General features: G+C 43.3%; 1 protein-coding gene across 5 annotated transcripts in view; it reads right to left on the bottom strand.

Annotated features, from left to right (window-relative positions):
- The window catches only part of TNC (tenascin C), a 253,590-nt gene that overhangs the window by 33,422 nt on the left and 198,226 nt on the right, over positions 1 to 21,942 (bottom strand). For all 5 annotated transcript variants that reach the window (XM_089673551.1, XM_089673552.1, XM_089673553.1 and 2 more), the window contains one exon: positions 1,858 to 2,009. In XM_089673551.1, the coding sequence (XP_089529677.1) occupies positions 1,858 to 2,009 (152 nt within the window). The remainder of the gene's footprint in view (positions 1 to 1,857; positions 2,010 to 21,942) is intronic.

Raw genomic sequence — 21,942 nt, forward strand, 5'->3', positions numbered from 1 at the left:
ATTTGGCTTGACAAATGCTCTGCGATTTTATTACTACGAAATGTTCTACATCTTTCTGATGGTTTCCATATTTCTTGTTCATAAAACAGCTGTTAAGCAGTGAAGTCAATGTTGAGGCATATATAAGTGTCTTGTGGTAGGAGTTGAAGAAAGGGGAGAAAAAAGACTGGGGTTGGTGGCACATGGTTGTCAAGGGAGAGGCTTACACCCAGGGGCGGACTGGCCATTTGGAAACTCGAGCACTGCCCGAGGGCCTGGGGTCAGTAGGGGGCCCCATGAGATGCCCCTAGTACCTTTTTCATAGGCTTTTTTGAGTTCGGGCAAGGACACAGGGGCCCCATGATCCCCTATTGCCCGGGGGCCCCATGAGTTGTCAGTCTGCCCCTGCTTAGACCCTAGTGCAGTCATTTGCAACCAGGGTTCCCCTAGGGTTGAAAAGGGGTTCCTTGAGCTGTAGCCTTGAAATGACCTTCAATCTGATGGGGGCCTGCATAGTTCCAGGTCCAACACCACTTGGCAGAGCCAGCAGCATGACTACAAGTGTGGTATTCTGGCCACCTCGGTAAGGGGGTTCCTTGTGCTGTGGCTGCCTAACTTCCCATCTGATGGTGCCTGCATAGTTTCAGGTTCAACGCCACTTGGCAGAGCCAGAAGCATGACTACAAGTGTGGTATTCTGGCCACCTCTGTATAAAGGGTATTCTTTCCATTTACCATCACCAATGTAAGGGGCATTTTCTCAATGATCCCCAATGGACTATTCTTGCCAGGGGTTCCCTGGGACCTAAAAACTCTTTCAAGGGTTCCTCTGGGCTAAAAAGATTGTGAAACACTGCCCTAGTGGGAAAAGAAGGGCATGAGAGTGTCCCTGAGTAGCAGTTTCCTTTTCAGTGGGAAGCTTGGACTTTCATTTCTTGACAGGGCAGTTGGAGCAATTAGCCTAGAGAGGAACAGAATTGAGTCTCCCTCGTACTGTGGGCAATGGGTTTAAACCCTACAATTTGAGGACTTTATTGGAGAAACAGAAACAATGACCTATCTGAAATGTTATGATGACTTTGGGGGCAAAGGCTGTATCCGTGCAGCTGCTGCATCCCAATTGGCAGCAAGGGGCTGTCTGAAAGGGGATGCATGAAACAACTGTGCACCTTGGCCCTAGTATGTGTATGTATGAATGTGAGTTAGGGGCCTTAGATTGTACGTTCCTTGAGGGTTAGGGACTGATGTGAATGTACAATATATATGTAAAAGTCTCTGTAAATTGACAGCGCTATATAAGTACCTGTAATAAATAAAATAATAGCATTTGTAACATTTTCTGTTGCTTTTCCAAAAGATAAATGAGATCCACAGATGTAGATATACAAGCCAAGGCTCGGCTTTCTGAAAAGAGGAACTAAAGTAAAAACTGTGCCAATCGATGTGTTTGGGAAAAACAACACTACTGGTTTAAGCAGATTTTTCTTTTTCTACCATAGCATTCCGTTTCTGGAGTGCAGTGTGAATCTAGTCAGGATTCAGTAAGAAGGTTGAATAACTATCAACATTTTTCCCCCCATTTAATTGGAGGTCTTTATTGCAGGGAAGAAGGTCACACACTGTGGTGCCTTATTAGTGTTTATTTCAGTAATTCAACCTGGAAAAATGAGGACATTTAGTGGCAGAGTGAATTGCTAGGAGTCTTGGTGGTGCCATATTATTACAAGCATTTATATAGAGCCAACAATTTATCCAGCGCTTAAAGAGATGGACTATGGCCTTCCCAATTGTACTCTATAAAACAAGCATACATCTACCATACCAATATTTTATTTAGACATGCCATTGTGTAGTGTATTTGTCCTGTCTTTATACTTACAATCCATCCTCCACCATCAACATTCATGTCACAGAAGACTTCCATGGGTTGAGACTGATCGCCGTTGGCATATATGGTATACATTCCTGACTCTGTTTCTCCATTCAGAAGGGCTTGTGAGCAGTCTCTAGGCAATGGATACAGACGCCCAGCTGAAATATGACAGAGAGAATACAATCAGTAAAATATTTTACCACCAGGAACACTGCTTAAAGAAATATTGTAACAAGAAAGGCATGGTGGCCAATTTACCACTTTGCCTGCCCTATCACCATGGGAGTGCACACCAGTGTATACCCAGGCATTGTAACCAAGACATGATTGCTTTGCAAAGTGGGCCTTTTAAATACAATTTATCAGCCGTTATTGCTATATGACCTCCCAGTGGTGGACAAAGTCACCAAAGGGCAGCTGTGTGAAAACAATTTGGGCCCACTTTGGATAAAGATAGATAGATAGATAGATAGATAGATAATAGATAGATAGATACCCTGAACTTTCTCATGGTTTGTACTTTTATTCCAAATGATGTCAAGAAGTAAAGGAAGATGTGTTGTCCATATCTCAGGGCTGGTCTCACAGGGAGTAAAGGAGGACTCTATCTCTGACAGGACTTTAGAAACCACGTCCATATATGAGGCATCATACAAAATACCTTTAACTTCTTAATTGCTCCAACTAAATCTCATATAAATGGGTCCCTAAGTCAAAGTGGGCCCTCTTGCAGTTGCACAGTCTGCACAAATGGTATGTCCGTGGTTGTGTAACTGCATACATTCAAGACAGATCTTCAACATGCTCCAGTTTTCAGATCTAACATCAGTCTCCTCTTCATTGTCTAACTTGCTCAGTGTCTCTATTCCTCCAACCATCTCAGACAGCTCTTACCCCACCCTCCCATTCACAACCTCATCTGCTCCTAAGACCTATGGGACCTATCTCTGTTCATTTCTTCCTCCGACACTGCCAAAACTTCTCCAAGTCTTTTTAGTTACTCCAATCTCTGACAGCTAAGCCACTCATCAATTTAAAAGGAAAATAATAACTTTTTATGTGAGTGAACACTATAAGAAAATCCGAAGAAAAATTCCATATGAGGAATGATCAGCTAATAACTATATCTGATCGTTAGTATAGTGCTTTCGACAGCCAATTCCGACTGTTCGGATGAAAAAAAAATGAAGGTGCAAGCTAATACGTTTTTATCATACGTGAACACAACATCCAATTTTCACTCAATTGATACAGTAATTCTACAGAAATAATCAAATAGAGAAAAATATGCACGATTGGAAGCAAAGAATGACCAGCAACAAACAGAAATCATACCCAAGAAAGAATGCTTGCCTTTGTTCTTAGAGAGTTTTCGTACAAGGCAATACCATTGTCGATTACATCGTGATATGTGACTTCATGGAAAATTGGACAATCCTTCATTCAATTTTCTCATAGTGCCACCCATAGATTTAAAAGAAAAGTCCCAACTGACCAACCAAGTTCCAAGTCAACCATAGATTATGAAAGTCGTAACTGTCTAGCTAAATTCTGTCTAAGTCACCGATAGATTTAAAAGAAACTTCCTACTGTCCAAGCAAGCTCCAACAAGTCGCTTATAGATTTAAAAGAAAAGTTCTGACTCTTATTAAGTTCCATCCAAGATAGATTTAACAGAAAAGGTCTAACTGCCCAACTAAGTTACAGCTGAGCGACCTATAAATTTAAAAGAAATGTTTCAACTGTCCAGCCAAGTTCCAACTAAGTCACCCATAGATTTAAGAGAAAATTTCCAAATTTCCCACCAACCTACAGCTAAACCACCCATAGCTTTAAAAGAAAGGTTGTAACTGTCTGAGTTCCAACTAAGTCACTCGTAGATTTAAAAAAAAAAAAGTTCTAACTATCTAAATTAATTAAAACTAAGATAGATTTGAAAGAAATGTTCTAACTGTCCAACTAAGCCACCTATAAATTTAAAAGAAAGGTCCCATCTGTCCAACCAAGCTCCAACATAGACACCCATAGATTTAAAAGAAAGGTTCCACCTGTCCAACCAAGCTCCAACTAAGGCTCCATTCACACTGAGCTGAACGTTCTTCAGGAGTTTTCTCAAGAGTTTTTTTTTTTTTCAAGCATCTTTGAGCTTTCTTTGTTAGCAGAGTTGCAAATATTATAGGCATTTTTCAGGCCTTTTTTTAATTTAGGCGTTTTTGCTGTGGCCAATAGAAATAGAAATTGCTGCTGTCTGAGCTGAAAACGCCTAAAAAAACACTTGAAAAAGTCTATGGGGACAAAACGCTCAGATCTGCCTGAAAAGTAGCGCAAGTACTTTTTTGAGGTGTTTTGCTATAGGTGACGAAACGTTCATATGTGAGCAAGGGCCATAGAAATGAATTGGATTTTGCTTGTTGAGTGTTTCTGAGCATCAGACATCGAGCTGAAAAACGCCCTAGTGTGAATGACCCATAGATAGAAAAGAAAAGCTGTAACTATCTAACTAAGCTCCAACTAAGTCACTTACAGATCTAAAAGAAACTGTCCAACGTCTGCAGCACTGATCGGGGTAAACTCTGTTAAGCCACCCATAGATTTAAAATAGAAATTCCCACTGTCCAAGTTTAGTGATCAATAAGTACATCTGAATGCCTGAAGGTAGTTGGCAGCACATCCATCAATAGGATTCTTTGGCCCCTGACAACCTCATCTAACGTCCTCAAAAGAAAAAATCCAACTGTTCAACCAAGCTCCAACTAAGCCACCCATAGATTTAAAAGAATTGTTCCAACTGCCCAACCAAGCTCCAACTAAGCCACCCATAGATTTAAAAGCAAAGTTCTGTCTAACCAAGTTCCAACTAAGCCACCTACAGTGTACATTTAAAAGCAAGGTTCCAAATGCCCAACCAAGCTCTAACTAAGCCATCCATAGATTTAAAAGAAAAGTTTTAACTTTCTAAGTTTCAGTTTAAAAGAAAAGTTCCAACTGTACAAGCACTGATCGGTGTAAACTTTCAAACCACCCATAGATTTAAAAGCAAAGTTCTAACTGTCTAACCAAGTTCCAACTAAACCACCTACAGTATACATTTAAAAGCAAGGTTCCGACTGCCCAACCAAGCTCCAGCTAAGCCATCCATAGATTTAAAAGAAAAGTTGTAACTTTTTAAGTTTCAGCTTAAAAGAAAAGTTCCGACTGTCTAACAAAGTTCCAACTATGTCACTCAAAGATTTCAAAGAAAAGTTCCGACTGTCCAAGCTTAGAGATCAATAAGTACATTTGAAGGCCTGTGGGTAGTTGGCAGCACATCCATCGTTATCATCCTTGGGTCTCTCACAACCTTAACTAACGTACTTAAAATCAAAGTTCCAGCTGTTCAAATAAGTTTCAACTAAGCCATCCATAGACTACAAAGAACAAGTTCAAAAATGTCCATATGAGCCAAAAACAAAGTTCTGTCTAACCAAGTTCCAACTAAGCCACCTACAGTATACATTTAAAAGCAAAGGTCCAACTGCCCAACCAAGCTCCAACTAAGCCACCCATAGATTTAAAAGCAAAGTTCTGTCTAACCAAGTTCCACCTAAGCCACCTACAGTATACATTTAAAAGCAAAGGTCCAACTGCCCAACCAAGCTCCAACTAAGCCACCCATAGATTTAAAAGCAAAGTTCTGTCTAACCAAGTTCCACCTAAGCCACCTACAGTATACATTTAAAAGCAAGGTTCCGACTACCCAACCAAGCTCCAACTAAGCCACCCATAGATGTAAAAGCAAAGTTCTAACTGTCTAACCAAGTTCCAACTAAGCCACCTACAGTATACATTTAAAAGCAAGGTTCTCACTGCCCAACCAAGCTCCAACTAAGCCACCCATAGATTTAAAAGAAAAGTTGTAACTTTCTAAGTTTCAGCTTAAAAGAAAAGTTCCGACTTTCTAACTAAGTTCTGACTAAGTCACTCAAAGATTTCAAAGAAAAGTTCTGACTGTCCAAGCTTAGAGATCAATAAGTACATTTGAAGGCCTGAGGGTAGTTGGTAGCACATCCATCGTTATCATCCTTGGGTCTCTGACAACCTCATCTAACGTCCTTAAAATCAAAGTTCCAGCTGTTCAAATAAGTTTCAGCTAAGCCACCCATAGATTTAAAAGAACAAGTTCAAAAATGTCCATCTGAGCCACTCATAAATTTAAAAGAAAAGCTCTGACTGTCTACATATAGAGACCGATTGGTAAGTTTAGATGCCTGAGGGTGGTTGCATGGTGGCAGCACTTCCATGGTTAGCATCCCTGGATCTCTGACAACAAGCCTCTAGCAATCTTAGTGCCCCCATGTGCTCCGTGTCTCCCTTATTAGTTCATTATAGTCTATAATAATTAGCAGTATGTGTACAGTTCTGGGTTAATAATAACACATAATTATTTTTTTACCTGTCTACAGCAAATTGTATGCCTGTAACCTCATGTAGAGGTCGAACTTGATGGACCTGTGTCTTTTTTTAACCTTACCTACAACGTAACTTTATGTAGCACCTGACATTGTCACACAGTGATGGTCTTATTTGGATGCAGAGGGGGCACACGAGGACATCCAAGGACCCCTCTGGTAGGGGGAGGATGGAGGTGATGACAAGTACGAGCTAATTGTGTAGGGGGTGATGAGTCCCAACACGTTGAATGCTGACAGTGTGACATTTGACTTGCTCTGACATTCTGTAGAGCTTTCCTCATTAACACCGGTGACCCCGTCCGTGTTCTGACAATGATATGTACTAAGAGCGCCGCGGTTTGACGTTGGGAATGTGTTATGACAATGCCCTCTTTTGACATACCTGCATGTTATGACATTTTCTATTTTTATCTTTTTTTCCCTACAGATCCGCCGTAAAAATGCAACTTTTTCAAAGCAAACGACTTTATGTATTTTCTAAAGCGGCTCTGCTGCTGTTCTCCACTCTCAGAATGTTTGTATATTATGGAAAATGCAAGTCTCCGGCCTAATTTCGGCATTGACAATCCAAAGCATTCCCATGCTTTCCATCGCTGCTCAATCTCCAGGTTACTGGACAGTGATGGATGAAGTCCTGTGCATGCATGCTGGAACTACCCTTTCCTGGCACTTGGGTCCTTAATCAGCATCTTACAGATACAGGGGGAGGGGGTTTCAGCCTTGGGCACCTAGAGGAGCATAATTAGGAAGTGCTCTGCACATGCAGGAGCAAATTGTAGGTGTGGAAAAATGATGGTAACAGTAGAAGTTGCCCAAAGCGTAAGCCGAAAAAGATTGTTGGGTGGTTGTGGCCCCAAGACACAGGGCACCGAGTATAAGTTGTAGAGCTTCTGGTGCTTCTGGTGCCTGGTGACTGTCAGAGCTGGCTGCTGTGCCACCTTGCCCCCCATATCCCCCCTTATCTACGCCCTTTTGGATTGGGAGGGAATATCGTACTACGCACATACTACAGGCGATGTTCATAAAAATAAAAAATGACATGGAAAGTCCGTCAAGAATCTATCACAAATGAAAATTGAATAAGTGGTGCATTTGAAGCCACCACCGTTCTTTGCTTTGCTCTCTCTTTTTCTCCCTCTAAATTGGCTACCATTGTTGCTTTGTTGGATTTGGTGCAGATACACAATGGAAATTTTTAGCTGCTATAAACGATGATTGGCTTCTGGTGTTTCCGAACCTTTAAACCGGAACTCGAGGCAGATATAAAAGACATGTATTAATGCTGATCTGTGATCATTATTCAACATGGAGACCCTGCTGCAAAGTGCGGTGCAAGGAGTGTTAAGCTACCCCTCACTACCAGAACCTCCATCACTAGCCATCGCCACCACTTCTAGCCATCGCCACCACTTCTAGCCATCGCCACCACTTCTAGCCATCACCACCACTTCTAGCCATTGCCATTGCCACCACTTCTAGCCATCGCCTCCACTTCTAGCTATCACCACCACTTCTAGCCATCGCCACCACTAATAGCCATCGCCACCACTTCTAGCCATTCCCATCGCCACCACTTCTAGCCATCGCCACCACTTCTAGCTATCACCACCACTTCTAGCCATCGCCACCACTTCTAGCCATCGCCACCACTTTTAGCCATCGCCACCACTTTTAGCCATCGCCACCACTTTTAGCCATCGCCACCACTTCTAGCCATCGCCACCACTTCTAGCCATCGCCAACACTTGTAGCCATCGCCACCACTTGTAGCTATCGCCACCACTTGTAGCTATCGCCACCACTTCTAGCCATCACCACCACTTCTAGCCATCACCACCACTTCTAGCCATCGCCACCACTTCTAGCCATCGCCTCCACTTCTAGCCATCGCCTCCACTTCTAGCCATTGCCATTGCCACCACTTCTAGCCATCGCCACCACTAATAGCCATCGCCACCACTTCTAGCCATTCCCATCACCACCACTTCTAGCCATCACCACCACTTCTAGCCATCGTCACCACTTCTAGCCATCACCACCACTTCTAGCCATCGCCATCACTTCTAGCCATCGCCATCGACAACCACTTCTAGTCATTGCCACCACTTCTAGCCATTGCCATCGCCACCACTTATAGCCATCCCCACCACTTCTAGCTATCGCCACCTATTCTAGCCATCGCCAACACTTCTAGCCATCGCCAACACTTCTAGCCATCGCCACCACTTGTAGCCATCGCCACCACTTGTAGCCATCGCCACCACTTGTAGCCATCGCCACCACTTGTAGCTATCGCCACCACTTGTAGCTATCGCCACCACTTCTAGCCATCACCACCACTTCTAACTATCACCACCACTTCTAGCCATCACCACCACTTCTAGCCATCGCCACCACTTCTAGCCATCGCCTCCACTTCTAGCCATTGCCATTGCCACCACTTCTAGCTATCGCCACCACTTCTAGCCATCGCCACCACTAATAGCCATCGCCACCACTTCTAGCCATTCCCATCACCACCACTTCTAGCCATCACCACCACTTCTAGCCATCGTCACCACTTCTAGCCATCACCACCACTTCTAGCCATCGCCATCACTTCTAGCCATCGCCATCGACAACCACTTCTAGTCATTGCCACCACTTCTAGCCATTGCCATCGCCACCACTTCTAGCCATCCCCACCACTTCTAGCCATCCCCACCACTTCTAGCTATCGCCACCTATTCTAGCCATCGCCAACACTTCTAGCCATCGCCAACACTTCTAGCCATCGCCAACACTTCTAGCCATTGCCATCACCACCACTTTTAGCCATCGCCACCACTTTTAGCCATTGCCACCACTTTTAGCCATTGCCACCATTTCTAGCTATCTACACCACTTCTAGCCATCGCCACCACTTCTAGCTATCTACACCACTTCTAGCCATCGCCACCACTTCTAGCCATCGCCACCACTTCTAGCTATCACCACCACTTCTAGCTATCACCACCACTTCTAGCCATCGTCACCACTTCTAGCCATCGCCACCACTTCTAGCCATCGCCTCCACTTCTAGCCATCGCCTCCACTTCTAGCCATTGCCATTGCCACCACTTCTAGCCATCGCCTCCACTTCTAGCCATCGCCACCACTAATAGCCATCGCCACCACTAATAGCCATTCCCATCACCACCACTTCTAGCCATCGCCACCACTTCTAGCCATCGTCACCATTTCTAGCCATCGCCTCCACTTCTAGCCATCACCACCACTTCTAGCCATTGCCATTGCCACCACTTCTAGCCATCGCCTCCACTTCTAGCCATCGCCTCCACTTCTAGCCATCACCACCACTTCTAGCCATCGCCTCCACTTCTAGCCATCGCCTCCACTTCTAGCTATCACCAACACTTCTAGCCATCGCCACCACTAATAGCCATCGCCACCACTTCTAGCCATCGCCTCCACTTCTAGCCATCGCCACCACTTCTAGCCATCGCCACCACTTCTAGCCATCGCCACCACTTCTAGCCATCACCACCACTTTTAGCCATCGCCACCACTTCTAGCCATCGCCATCAACAACCACTTCTAGCCATCGCCACCACTTCTAGCCATCGCCATCGTCAACCACTTCTAGCCATCACCACCACTTCTAGCCATCGCCATTGACAACCACTTCTAGTCATTGCCACCACTTCTAGCCATTGCCATCGCCACCACTTCTAGCCATCCCCACCACTTCTAGCCATCCCCACCACTTCTAGCTATCGCCACCTATTCTAGCCATCGCCAACACTTCTAGCCATCGCCAACACTTCTAGCCATTGCCATCACCACCACTTTTAGCCATCGTCACCACTTTTAGCCATCGCCACCACTTCTAGCCATTGCCACCATTTCTAGCTATCACCACCACTTCTAGCTATCTACACCACTTCTAGCCATCACCGCCACTTCTAGCTATCTACACCACTTCTAGCCATCGCCACCACTTCTAGCCATCGCCACCACTTGTAGCCATCGCCACCACTTGTAGCTATCGCCACCACTTGTAGCTATCGCCACCACTTCTAGCCATCACCACCACTTCTAGCCATCACCACCACTTGTAGCTATCACCACCACTTCTAGCTATCACCACCACTTCTAGCTATCACCACCACTTCTAGCTATCGCCACCACTTGTAGCTATCGCCACCACTTCTAGCCATCCCCACCACTTCTAGCCATCGCCACCTATTCTAGCCATCGCCAACACTTCTAGCTATCACCACCACTTCTAGCTATCACCACCACTTCTAGCCATCGTCACCACTTCTAGCCATCGCCACCACTTCTAGCCATCGCCTCCACTTCTAGCCATCGCCATTGCCACCACTTCTAGCCATCGCCTCCACTTCTAGCCATCGCCACCACTAATAGCCATCGCCACCACTAATAGCCATTCCCATCACCACCACTTCTAGCCATCGCCACCACTTCTAGCCATCGTCACCATTTCTAGCCATCGCCTCCACTTCTAGCCATCACCACCACTTCTAGCCATTGCCATTGCCACCACTTCTAGCCATCGCCTCCACTTCTAGCCATCGCCTCCACTTCTAGCCATCACCACCACTTCTAGCCATCGCCTCCACTTCTAGCCATCGCCTCCACTTCTAGCTATCACCAACACTTCTAGCCATCGCCACCACTAATAGCCATAGCCACCACTTCTAGCCATCGCCACCACTTCTAGCCATCGCCACCACTTCTAGCCATCGCCACCACTTCTAGCCATCGCCACCACTTCTAGCCATCGTCAACCACTTCTAGCCATCACCACCACTTTTAGCCATCGCCATCAACAACCACTTCTAGCCATCGCCACCACTTCTAGCCATCGCCATCGTCAACCACTTCTAGCCATCACCACCACTTCTAGCCATCGCCATCGACAACCACTTCTAGTCATTGCCACCACTTCTAGCCATTGCCATCGCCACCACTTCTAGCCATCCCCACCACTTCTAGCCATCCCCACCACTTCTAGCTATCGCCACCTATTCTAGCCATCGCCAACACTTCTAGCCATCGCCAACACTTCTAGCCATTGCCATCACCACCACTTTTAGCCATCGTCACCACTTTTAGCCATCGCCACCACTTCTAGCCATTGCCACCATTTCTAGCTATCACCACCACTTCTAGCTATCTACACCACTTCTAGCCATCACCGCCACTTCTAGCTATCTACACCACTTCTAGCCATCGCCACCACTTGTAGCCATCGCCACCACTTGTAGCTATCGCCACCACTTGTAGCTATCGCCACCACTTGTAGCCATCACCACCACTTCTAGCCATCACCACCACTTGTAGCTATCACCACCACTTCTAGCTATCACCACCACTTCTAGCTATCACCACCACTTCTAGCTATCACCACCACTTGTAGCTATCGCCACCACTTCTAGCCATCCCCACCACTTCTAGCCATCGCCACCTATTCTAGCCATCGCCAACACTTCTAGCTATCGCCAACACTTCTAGCCATCGCCACCACTTCTAGCCATCGCCAACACTTCTAGCCATCGCCACCACTTCTAGCCATCACCACCACTTGTAGCTATCGCCACCACTTGTAGCTATCGCCACCACTTCTAGCCATCGCCACCACTTCTAGCTATCACCACCACTTCTAGCCATCACCACCACTTCTAGCCATCCCCACCACTTCTAGCTATCGCCACCTATTCTAGCCATCGCCAACACTTCTAGCCATCGCCAACACTTCTAGCCATTGCCACTACTTCTAGCCATTGCCATCACCACCACTTTTAGCCATCGCCACCACTTCTAGCTATCGCCACCACTTCTAGCTATCGCCACCACTTGTAGCTATCGCCACCACTTCTAGCCATCACCACCACTTCTAGCTATCACCACCACTTCTAGCCATCACCACCACTTCTAGCCATCACCACCACTTCTAGCCATCCCCACCACTTCTAGCTATCGCCACCTATTCTAGCCATCGCCAACACTTCTAGCCATCGCCAACACTTCTAGCCATCGCCAACACTTCTAGCCATCGCCACTACTTCTAGCCATTGCCATCACCACCACTTTTAGCCATCACCACCACTTTTAGCCATCGCCACCACTTCTAGCCATTGCCACCATTTCTAGCTATCACCACCACTTCTAGCTATCTACAACACTTCTAGCCATCACCGCCACTTCTAGCTATCTACACCACTTCTAGCCATCGCCACCACTTCTAGCCATCACCACCACTTCTAGCTATCGCCACCACTTCTAGCTATTGCCACCACTTGTAGCTATTGCCACCACTTGTAGCTATCGCCACCACTTCTAGCCATCGCCTCCACTTCTAGCCATCGCCTCCACTTCTAGCCATCACCACCACTTCTAGCCATTGCCATTGCCACCACTTCTAGCCATCGCCTCCACTTCTAGCTATCACCACCACTTCTAGCCATCGCCACCACTAATAGCCATCGCCTCCACTTCTAGCTATCACCACTTCTAGCCATTCCCATCGCCACCACTTCTAGCCATCGCCACCACTTCTAGCCATCGCCACCACTTCTAGCTATCACCACCACTTCTAGCCATCACCACCACTTCTAGCCATCACCACCACTTCTAGCTATCACCACCACTTTTAGCCATCACCACCACTTCTAGCCATCGCCACCACTTCTAGCCATCACCACTACTTCTAGCCATCACCACTACTTCTAGCCATTGCCACCACTTCTAGCCATCGCCACCACTTCTAGCCATCGCCATCGTCAACCACTTCTAGCCATCACCACCACTTCTAGCCATCGCCATCACTTCTAGCCATCGCCATCAACAACCACTTCTAGTCATTGCCACCACTTCTAGCCATTGCCATCGCCACCACTTCTAGCCATCGCCACCGCTTCTAGCCATCCCCACCACTTCTAGCCATCCCCACCACTTCTAGCTATCGCCACCTATTCTAGCCATCGCCAACACTTCTAGCCATCGCCAACACTTCTAGCCATCGCCACTACTTCTAGCCATTGCCATCACCACCACTTTTAGCCATTGCCACCACTTTTAGCCATCGCCACCACTTTTAGCCATCGCCACCACTTCTAGCCATTGCCACCATTTCTAGCTATCACCACCACTTATAGTTATCTACACCACTTCTAGCCATCGCCGCCACTTCTAGCTATCGCCACCACTTCTAGCCATCGCCACCACTTCTAGCCATCACCACCACTTCTAGCTATCGCCACCACTTCTAGCTATCGCCACCACTTCTAGCTATCGCCACCACTTGTAGCTATTGCCACCACTTGTAGCTATCGCCACCACTTCTAGCCATCACCACCACTTTTAGCTATCACCACCACTTCTAGCTATCACCACCACTTCTAGCTATCACCACCACTTGTAGCTATCACCACCACTTCTAGCTATCACCACCACTTCTAGCTATCACCACCACTTCTAGCTATCACCACCACTTGTAGCTATCACCGCCACTTCTAGCCATCACCACCACTTCGCCTCCTCCAGCTGGCTGTTTCTCCTTCTTTCTGCTCACTCCTTATTTGTGCTGGGAGAGGAGGATGGGGGAAGAGTATTTGTGCTAGGAGGGGGGGATTTGTACTACAAGGGGGGGGTTGTGTGCGGAAGGAGGATTTGGATGGGGGTGGATTTGTGCTAGTAGAGATGATTTGAGGGGATTTATGCTAGGAGGGAAAATTAGGGGGGGGGGAATCGTGCTAGGTGGGGGATTTGGGGATGGAGAACATTTTAGCAGGGAGGTGCGGGGAAAAATTTGTGCTGGGTTGGGGATTTCAGCGGGGGGGGGGGGGGGGGGTTGGGTGGAATTTGTACTGGAAGAGAGGGAATTTTTGTCTTGGGACGGGGAAGGGAATTTATGTTTGGGGGGGAAGGGGGTTTTTACTGGGAAGAGGAAATTTGGTGGTGGCAGAGGCATACAATTTATTTTAAGAGGTAACGTTTTGGGGGGTAGAGGTGGATTTGGTGAATTTGGGGAAAATTTCGGCTTGAGGAAGGAGAATGGAGAAGTGGAAGGGAATTTATGTTTGGGGGGAGGGGATTTTTACTGGGAAGAGGAAATTTGGCAGTGGCATACAATTTATTTTAGGAGGCAACTTTTTTTTGGGGGGGGAGGTGGATTTGGTGAATTTGGGGAAAATTTTGGCTTGGGGAAGGGAATTTATGTTTGGGGGGGAGGGGATTTTTGCTGACACATAACGCTCATACATTTTTTGGGGGAGTGCCATTTGGCATCTTTGCCCTGAGTGTCGGATGACCTTGCCCTGCCCCTGGTAACGACTAAAGCTTCTGTAGATCACCATGCATGCTTGGAAGCCAATAAGTCCCTAACGCGGGAAGAAAATGATCCTTCGCTACTTCAGTGCCTCTTCCTTGGATGACATTTCTGTACTTTCCAAACTCTGCATCTCAGTAGGACGTGCCAGCATCTCTCTCTTTTTTTTTTTTTTGTTAAAATGGCTCAAAAACTTGACTTGTTCCCTTTGGGGGATTAACTAAAAAATGTGTCTGTGTTACATTTCATGACGATGAATCCACCAGTACTTGACACCCATCCTGAGCGCTTGATAGAGCGCCATGGTACGGGAAGCATCTCTGAATACATTCTTTCCTTGCTCTTCAGGGTTTAATATTGCCTGTTAGCTGTAAGTACTCTGGCGTTTGTCACTGTCCATGTTTTTTTTTTTTCCAAGCTAAAGTTTCCTTTCAAAATGAAATACTTTCCATTCAATGTGTTGAGAAATTCGGGACCTTTAGGTCATGTTTGGGTCAGACTGTACAAAGCTTTAGGGTCTGGCGCACCAAGCTAGCCGTGCACGCAGTGTGATACAAGCTGTCCGGCAATTGGGCCAAAAAAAGGAATGCATAGAGGACCTCATAGCAGTATGACGGATGAGAGACGCATTTTGAAAAGTAACCCACATGGAAGAAAAATATATTTGAAATATATTTTAAAAATATTCTTCCCACATATATTGACATATATTTGAAATACTACAATTTTGTCTCTTCAATATATATAAATAAATAAATATATTTATTTATTTAAATATATATATATATATATATATATATATATTTAAATAAATAAATAAATATATATATATATATTATCTATCTATCTATCTATGTATCAATCTATTATCTATCTATTATCTATCTATCTATCTATTATCTATCTATCTATCTATCTATCTATTATCTATCTATCTATCTATCTATTATCTATCTATCTATTATCTATCTATCTATCTATCTATCTATCTATCTATCTATCTATCTATTATCTATCTATTATCTATCTATCTATCTATCTATCTATCTATCTATCTATCTATCTATCTATTATCTATCTATCTATCTATCTATCTATCTATCTATCTATCTATCTATTATCTATCTATCTATCTATCTATCTATCTATCTATTATCTATCTATCTATCTATCTATCTATCTATCTATCTATCTATTATCTATCTATCTATCTATCTATCTATCTATCTATCTATCTCATATCTATCTATCTATCTATCTATCTATCTATCTATCTATCTATCTATCTATCTATTATCTATCTATTATCTATTATCTATTATCTATCTATCTATCTATCTATTATCTATCTATCTATCTATCTATCTATCTATCTATTATCTATCTATCTATCTATCTATCTATCTATCTATTATCTATCCATCTATCCATCCATCCATCTATCTATTATCTATCTATCTATCTATCTATCTATCTATCTATCTATCTATCTATCTATTATCTATCTATCTATTATCTATCTATCTATCTATCTATTATCTATCTATCTATTATCTATCTATCTATTATCTATCTATCTATTATCTATCTATCTATCTATCTATCTATCTATCTATCTATTATCTATCTATCTATCTATTATCTATCTATCTATCTATTATCTATCTATCTATCTATCTATTATCTATCTATCTATCTATCTATCTATCTATCTATCTATCTATTATCTATCTATTATCTATCTATCTATCTATCTATCTATCTATCTATCTATTATCTATCTATCTATCTATCTATCTATCTATCTATCTATCTATCTATCTATCTATCTATCTATTTATCTGTCTATTATCTATTATCTATTATCTATCTATCTATCTATCATCTATCTATCTATCTATTATCTATCTATCTATCTATCTATCTATCTATCTATCTATCTATCTATCTATCTATCTATCTATTATCTATCTATCTATCTACAGTGAGGAACAGACGTATTTGAACACCCTGCGATTTTGCAAGTTCTCCCACTTAGAAACCATGGAGGGGTCTGAAATTCACATTGTAGGTGCATTCCCACTCTGAGAGACAGAATTAAAAACAAATTCAGGAAATCCCATTGTATGATTTGTAAAGAATGTATTTGTCTTGCACTGCTGAACATAAGTATTTGAACACCTAAGAAACAGCAAGAATTCTGGCTCTCAAACACCTGTTACTGTGCCTTTAAAAAGTCCACCTCTACTCCACTCATTAATCTAACTTAGTAGCACCTGTCTGAGCTCTTTAAAGACACCTGTCCACCCCACAGTCAGCCAGACGCCAGCTACTACCATGGGCAAGACCAAAGAGCTGTCAAAAGACACCAGAAAAACAATTGTGGACCTCCACAAGGCTGGAAAGGGATACGGGGCAATTGCCAAGCAGCTTGGTGAAAATAGATCAACTGTTGGAGCAATTGTTAGAAAATGGAAGAGGCTAAAGACGATTGTCAGTCTCCCTCGGACTGGGGCTCCATGCAAGATCTCACCTCGTGGGGTATCACTAATGATAAGAAAGGTGTGTTCAAATACTTCTGTTCTTCACTCTATCTATCTATCTATCTATCTATCTATCTATCTATCTATCTATCTATCTATCTATTATCTATCTATCTATTTATCTATCTATTATCTATCTATCTATCTATCTATCTATCTATCTTCTATTATCTATCTATCTATCTATCTATCTATCTATCTATCTATCTATCTATCTATCTATATTATATATACACACAGTATAAATACAATTATAATATATAATAATGGTACCATTATTACATATATATAGTTTTATATATATATATATATATATATATATATATATATATATACACACACAGTGTAAATATTATATATATATATATATATATAATGGTACCATTATTATAATATAGATATAGCTATAGATATATTTAATATTGTAACAACATTAAACGACAACATAAAAACAAATATGACTATACAGGAAATTAAAAAAAAAAAACATATAAAAAACCCCAAAGCATGTATAAATAATAATTTTAAAGAACGGGGCAAACTTGATGAACTTCTTGGTCTTTTTTCCACCGTCACCCTTCTTTGTTTCTAACGTTAAAGTTATAGAAGATTTTATTATTCAGTTTACTTTAAAAAAAAAAACACAGAAATCTGGAGAATACATTCTGGGCATTTCCATTATTTCTGTTTAAAGTCGAAATGTTGGAAACCAACAGAAATTTTTTTTTAAAAAAATAGCTGTACAGGAAAGAAGAGGAAGAGCGTCTATTTTATTAACATGTTTATCTGCCTTTCCCAATGCAAAATATTCATTTATTTCCCCGGCGTGATATTGTAGCAATCGGTGGAAACAAATAAACTGTCATAACCATCAGAAGATGATGGGAGACGGAGAATGGCGGTGTACATTATGAAGACTGCTTTATCTCTGCTCATCATGATCATTAAAGTTCAGACTTCTGATCGGAGCTGACTCATCCTTCAAAAGTGTTTTCCACAATGGATTACAGATTTATTCTGCAGCATTCTTTTTTTTCTTTTTTTCATTTCTATTTTTTAATCTGTCATACAGCTTGCCAAGATGGTACACTGATCGGCCATAACATTATTTCCAACCACCCATGGGCACCAACTAGACCTATGAAGGCCTCTGTGGTATCTGTCGCCAAGCAGTCAGTTAGTTGACCTCCCTACACAGGTGGCGCTGTTGCAACCACGCTGCAGGTAGAGTGGAAAACAAGAAGAATGCATATTCTTCTTAGTTCTCTGTATGTGTGATCTGGAGGGCTGCTACCTGATTGGACACTGCCACCCCAGCAGCCATCTTTAGTGAGGGCAGTGCTTATAAAAACCACTGGCACACTGCAGTTCCCAGGGACAGAACCTTGCTAGATAAGGAGAACATGCCTAGTGTGAGGGAAAGGTTCCAGTGGAGGAGGGTCAGCATAGGGACTGTGGTCAGTGCTGCTGTGGGGAACCTTTCCGCTACTAGTTATTTGCTGCTTACTGTCCACCAGCCGCCCCCTGCACCAGATGCTGTCGATATCCATGCCTTGCTCTCTCTACTGTATAGTCCTCTGTGAGTGGCCACCAGTTCTAAGCCACTGTTACCGTGTGTTGGAATGTTCTTGACAATGCATTTCCTGTAAAGTCAACCACTAGGTGTGGCGGTCTTTCCCTCTGGGGGTTGCTACCAACTGGCCCCCTACAGCCCACAAGCAGATCTTTTTAAGTTCTGTAACTTGCCGCCTGGGAACGCCACAGAGGATCCAATATTGGATTGAGAGATTGATCAAATCAGGGTTTTCTCCACTCACACGTTCAGAACGTTGGGTATTTTCACCCCATAGATTGACCACACGTCAACAGATTGGGCCAAATATAATTTTTGCGCCAACTATGAGGACTCTCGTCTTTTTTGGTGGACACCCCGAGCTGCCCCAGAGACCGCTGGTCAGTCCATTAGGACCAAAAGCCCCTTGGACCTTGGTGAACCACCAAATCCTAAATCCCCAAATTATAAATACAGTAACTATTATTAAAAATAGGAAGTTGTTAAAGTTGTCACAATGAGGGCCCTTCTCCCTGATGGGAAATGGTTCAACTGATTCTCAACCTTACTGAGGCCGGAGTCCAGGAATTTCCCCAACAGTAGAAAATAAGGTTTATGCTCTCACAATTAAAGTATGGGACTGCAAAGTGGGTATCAAAATGCTGGAAGGTTCTGGATGGAGCTGGGTGCCACTGTGGGGGGATAGGGGGTGGTGGAGTAGGGTAGGGTACTCTGCAGCAGTCCTGGTGGACTTGTGGGGGATAAGGCTTCTAAAGGGGGCTGGGGGGCACTGTGAGAGGTTGAGGTACAGTGTGAGACAGTGTTGAAAGGATGAAGGCCCTAAAGTTCTCAGGGGGCCTGGGGGCATTGTGGGAGGTTGGGGGACACTGTTGGAGTCTGGGGGCAGTATGGAGAGTTGGAGACTCTACAGTAGATTGGGGGCATTGTGGAAGGTTGGGGGACACTGTGGGACACTGTTGGAGGATGGAGGCAGCATGGAGGGTTGGAGGCTCTACAGCAGGTTGGGGGCACTGTGGGACACTGTTAAAGCATGGAGGCAATATGGAGGGTTGGAGGCTCTACAGCATATTGGGGTTCATTGTGGTAGGTTGGGGGACACTATTGGAGGCTGGGGGGCAGTATGGAGGGTTGGAGACTTTACAGCAGATTGTGGGCATTGTGGGAGGTTGGGAGACACTGTAGGACACTGTTGGAGGATGAAGGCAGTATGGAGGGTTGGAGGCTCTATAGCAGGTTGGGGACACTGTGGGAGGTTGGGGGACATTGTGGGACACTGTTGGAGGCTGGGGGCAGTATGGAGGGTTGGAGGCTCTACAGCAGGTTGAGGGCAACATGGAGGCTGATGGCTCTCAGGAGGCGTGGGGGCAATGTGGGCCACAATGAGAGGCTGGATTGCAGCATGGGAGCTGGGAGGCACTGTGGGAGGTTAGGAGATCTGTAGCTGGTGGCCCAGGAGTAAGGAGGCCACAGCCCAGCAGTGAGCCATGGTCCACTGGTTGAGAACCATTGATCTAACTGACATTTATTTAACTAAAGAATTTTGCTGATCCCTTCCCTTTATTGTGATCCCACTTCCTGCTCTTCTTGGTTTCCGGTGATGTAGCCATGGCCTCACAGAAGCCTTTCCACCCCAAGACTGCATGAGATTTTGCAAGATCTTTGGGGTAGAGTCTTATCGTTTCAGTAGATGAGTCCAAGGTGTAATGGCACACACACGAGATGAGGTGCAAATGTCGTAAGTGAGCTGACAGAGAAGAAGGAAGAAGAATCCCTGAAGTGCGGTGGCATCCTATTATCAGAACTGGGATATAAAGCTTTCCCAGAATTCCTCTGTGAGGCGATGTCAGCAGGAAGCATCCAGAACCCGGATGTAACATGAGTATTTTTATTGCATTTTCTTTAAAGTGGTTGCAGACCCTTCCATATACCCAGTGAAGTGAGTAGCCTCAGGTGATACACGGAGAGGAAACAAATCCTCCTACATAAGTTGTACCTGTTTACCGACTCTCTCCTCTACAGCTGGTCAAAGTCTAGCATGTACAAAGCATTTCTTAACTGCCAAAGGCAGGGTGCGGGGATCTGATGTCACACAGCACAGAGCAGGGAGCTGAGTGTAATCTGAGACCTGAGTAGAAGGAACGGACACACCCTCCTCTACACAAGCCCAGGAACAGTTAAAATCAAAATTCACTTTAATGTTGGGTTAAGAAGCATGACCTGTAGGAGTGCCTGGACTGATACATCACCTGGCCAGTGGAGAGGAGAAACTCATCTTCCCATGATCCTGAACCAAACACTAGGTTGCTCAGTCCAGGGGCCTCCCCACATGGAAGAAAAATATATTTTTGTTTAAATATATTTTAAAAATACATTCTTAATATATTCACTGGCTTGGTGATGTATCAATCCAGGCACTCCTACAGGTCATGCTCCTTAAACCAACATTAAAGTGAATTTCCATTTGAAGTGTTCCTGGGCTTCCCATATGGAAGAAAAATGTATTTGAAATATATTTTAAAAATATTCTTCCCAAATATATTGAAATATATTTTAAATGCTACAATTTTGGCCGTATATATATACTGTATGTTGACGTGCGTTTGTATTACAAAATATATGAAAATATTTTTAAAAATACATTTTAAATATACTGTATGTCTTTAAACATACAAATCTACACTTTTGGAATGCATTTACAAATAAATGTAAAAATATGTAATTAAAATGACTTTTTTAAATGTTAAAAAACAAATCTGAAGAATATATTAAAAAAATATATATTTTTAAAAATATTTTCATATATTTTGTAATATAGAAAAAATGCATTTCAACATGCAGTATATATATATATATATATATATATAAAATATATATATATATATATTTATTGAATATGGCCAAAATTGTAGCATTTCAAATATATGTCAATAAATAGATATATATATACTGCATGTTGAAATACGTCTTTATTTATATGAAAAATACTTTTAAAAATACATTTTAAGTATACTGTATGTCTTTAAAAATACAAATCTACATTTTTGGAATCCATTTACAAATATATGTAAAAATATATGTTTAAAATGACTTTTTTATATGTTTAAAAAAAACTGAAGAATATATTTAAAAAATATATATTTTTGTAAATATTTTCATATATTTTGTAATATATAAACAATGCATTTCAAC

This window comes from Staurois parvus, unplaced genomic scaffold (genome assembly GCF_062004578.1).
Source record: "Staurois parvus isolate SC_StPar_1 unplaced genomic scaffold, SC_StPar_1.0 ptg000140l, whole genome shotgun sequence".
Classification (NCBI taxonomy): domain Eukaryota; kingdom Metazoa; phylum Chordata; class Amphibia; order Anura; family Ranidae; genus Staurois; species Staurois parvus.